The sequence below is a fragment of the Capsicum annuum genome, chromosome 1, assembly GCF_002878395.1.
Source record: "Capsicum annuum cultivar UCD-10X-F1 chromosome 1, UCD10Xv1.1, whole genome shotgun sequence".
NCBI lineage: Eukaryota > Viridiplantae > Streptophyta > Magnoliopsida > Solanales > Solanaceae > Capsicum > Capsicum annuum.
In genome coordinates, this window is record NC_061111.1 from 211269482 (window position 1) to 211272562 (window position 3081).

General features: G+C 32.5%; 1 protein-coding gene across 1 annotated transcript; it reads right to left on the reverse strand.

Annotated features, from left to right (window-relative positions):
• Positions 1-788: 788 nt before the first annotated feature.
• On the reverse strand, positions 789-1848 carry LOC107857303 (early nodulin-like protein 1). The gene is made up of 2 exons (XM_016702219.2): positions 1503-1848; positions 789-1269 (listed from the first exon to the last, which is right to left on the reverse strand). The coding sequence occupies exons 1-2, from the start codon at positions 1696-1698 to the stop codon at positions 854-856; spliced, it is 612 nt and encodes a 203-aa protein (XP_016557705.2). The 5' UTR covers positions 1699-1848; the 3' UTR covers positions 789-853.
• Between the last annotated feature and the right edge of the window lie 1233 nt (positions 1849-3081).

Here is a 3081-nt window from a genome sequence, read left to right on the forward strand (position 1 = left end):
ATCTGTAACCACATCATCAGCACATACCCAAGGCAAAACTCTCCTTGAATATGTCGCGTCAAAACATCCATCACCAAGATAAAAAAGGGCTAAGAGTCGATCTATCAAAATCAAAAAATGCTCTGAATCTCCACCTACCGTCCTTACATGGGGGTCTTCGGGTCATCATACATGTCCTGAAATAGACCTAGTGTACGCCACGGGTACCGAAGTTCCAAACTAGACGCCGAACCGAAAAAGTTGAACTCTTGAAGAAAAAAGTATCCGAATCGTAGAACCGATAATTTATTTTGATTTTTGTGTACAAAGAAAAAATTAGTTCAGCTGAACGAACATTCATTTTAGTTCCGGACCCTTTTAAAATCACAAAACATGATGATGAAGATATTAAGTTCATTTAAATAATATAGTTGAACACCCCCCCCCCCCCCCGCCCCCCCAATTAAGTTCCAGACTGAATGCCGAACCGAAAAATTGAACTTTTGAAGAAAAAAAAGTATCCGAACCGTATGAACCAATTTATTTTGATTTTTTGGTAAAAAAGAAAAATTAGGTTATCTTTTTAGGTTTGACGAGACAGCTGAACATCATTTTAGTTCCGGACCCTTAAACAACACAAAAAATTTGATGATTCAAATATCATTGAAGTTAATAGGCCTTTGCTCACGTCATTTTACCTTTTACATATTTCTTCTTTCTTGTGGTAAATATTGGGCACGGCTGGGCAGAGCAGGCATCTAGAGAGAGATGACATTAATGTTCCTAACAAATATACAGAAAGAGCTGAATTCAAAGAAATCAAGCTTTATTTTATTCTGCGGAAAAAGTAAGCAAATTGAATTAAAGAATATATCTAAGGATTTAATGACCAAGAAGGCCACCACAACATCATCTCCCTCTCATTCCCAAAAAGAATCAAATGACAAAACCCCACAGAAACCCCAAAAGCCACAACAAAACTAGCCCTCAATATATCATCATCGCTAGTAGGAGCTGGTGCTGGTGCACCTTCAATGTCAACTGGAGACGGCGATGGTGCACCCGTGAATCTCCTCATGTTCTTGTCAGACAAGGTCACAACAATCAATTTCTGGCCTTGTTCACAATGCCCTTTTGCTCCACTGATGAAATAGTATGCCCCTGAGTGATCCAATACTATCTTTGTGTTGCCATCATTGTGTACTGCTATTGGACTTGTAGTGTTGCAGGTCACATAGTCCCTCTTGCTCACTTCCAAAACCGAATCTTGTTTTCCATCATACTTCCACACTGCCAAAAAAAAAAAATTCAGTGTTACATCTGTACAAGTCAAAGTTAATTGTTTCAATAATAAAAAGGTTGTATTCTTTTCGCAACAAATTAAAAAGAGAAGTGTCTCATATTAATTGGGACAGAGGAACTACTAGCAAATATCAAAGTTTATACCACTCTGTCATAATTTATGTGTCATCAACAGGGGAAAATGAAAATGCAGATGATAAAGTTGAGATTCTTGCACATACCAAGCAAATCTCCAACAAGAAATCGAGATTTTTCTGCCCAACGATTGAGGGAATCAGATTCAGAAGATGGAATTTTCCAAGAATCTGTTTTTCCACCAACCAAATACTCTCTTGCTTCTGTGAAGTTCAACATGAGTAAAAAAAGAACTGCCACTAGTGAAGAATAGAACAACACATTACTTGAAAAACTAGCCATTTGGTAAGTAAAAATTAGCTCAAAAGACTTCTTTTCTATAGTTGTAAAAGAGAAGTCAGAAAGGAGGAAGAGAGATTTGTTTGTTGGTTTTTCAGAGGTTTATTTGTGTGTTATATATAGATTGTGGGAGGATGGGGTGGGGGTGGGGGTTGAAACTAGCCGTTAACAGTAATACTGTGGCTATAATGGAGCAAGAAAACTAGCCGTTAAAGTTGCTATAAAGTATAACTAACGGTCATATTTTTGTTGGGCTTTACTTGGGTTAAGTCCATTCCGGTATAAATCAATTTAGTTTATTGTAATTATTCGTAATCAAATACAGATAAAATATAAAATAATTAATTATGTTGAAGTGTTAGAAAGCTACATGCACATAATACTTACGTATTAAGGAAAAAAGCTCAAATATTTCGTGAAATTATTAGAAAAAATTCATTTGTATCATTTGTTATAAATTTAGCTCATCTATGCGATCATCTATGCGATCATCTTTAATAGTTTGACTGATCTATGTCACTATCGTTATAAAAAGATTCATTCGTGTCATTAATGGATCTGATTTTATTTTTAATCAAATTTTTTTTTTTGACGTGTAAAAATAATTTTGCAAAATCATGGTTATAAAATAATAACATGAATGAACTTTTTTATAACTATAATGGCATAAATGAGCTAAAATTTTAAGGATAATGCATAAATGAGTCAAACTTATAACGAATGACATTAACTATTTATAATAGTTTAATGACATATTTAAGCCTTGACTCATTTATTAGTTTGATGTAAAGGTTTGATACAAATAAACTTTTTTCTTTCTTTAGTAATATATTTACGGAAAAGGCTCAAAAATGCTCTTGAACTATTCGAAATAACTCAAAAATGCCCTTCGTTAGATTTTTGGCTCAAAAATACCCCTCCCTCTAACCGAATTCGGAAAAGGATCAAAAATACCCCTGAACTATCTAAAATGGGTCAAAAATACCCCTCTGTTAAATATTTGACTCAAAAATACCTCACCGTTAACCAAATTAAATTATTTCGATTGTTTCGTTAATTTATATAAAGTTCATCATTTAGTTTATATTTCGTTAATTTCTTTAAGTGAAAATTCATATTTCGTTAATTTCGTTAATTTATATTTCGTTAATTTCTTTAAAGATTAAAAAGATGTAAAGTGAAAGTACCTTTTGAGAATAAATGTATGTTTATTTTTCAAATCAAATTCAACCAATTTATATTATAATTCAAATGTTTTTTTTCATTATCTTATTTTTAAAATTTAAAAAATATTTTTATGTAAAAAAATTAAAGTATTAGGGTTAAAAAGTTAAAGTTACGGTTTAATTCAATCGAAATAATTTAATTTTATTAAAGGGAGGGGTA

Bases quoted from the DNA above. Each gene is read 5' to 3' on its own strand.
- LOC107857303 (XM_016702219.2), bottom strand. From the start codon at position 1,698: ATGGCTAGTTTTTCAAGTAATGTGTTGTTCTATTCTTCACTAGTGGCA. The intron at 1,270-1,502 runs GTATGTGCAAGA...TTTTTTTGGCAG, and splicing joins TCTTGTTGGAGATTTGCTTG to TGTGGAAGTATGATGGAAAA.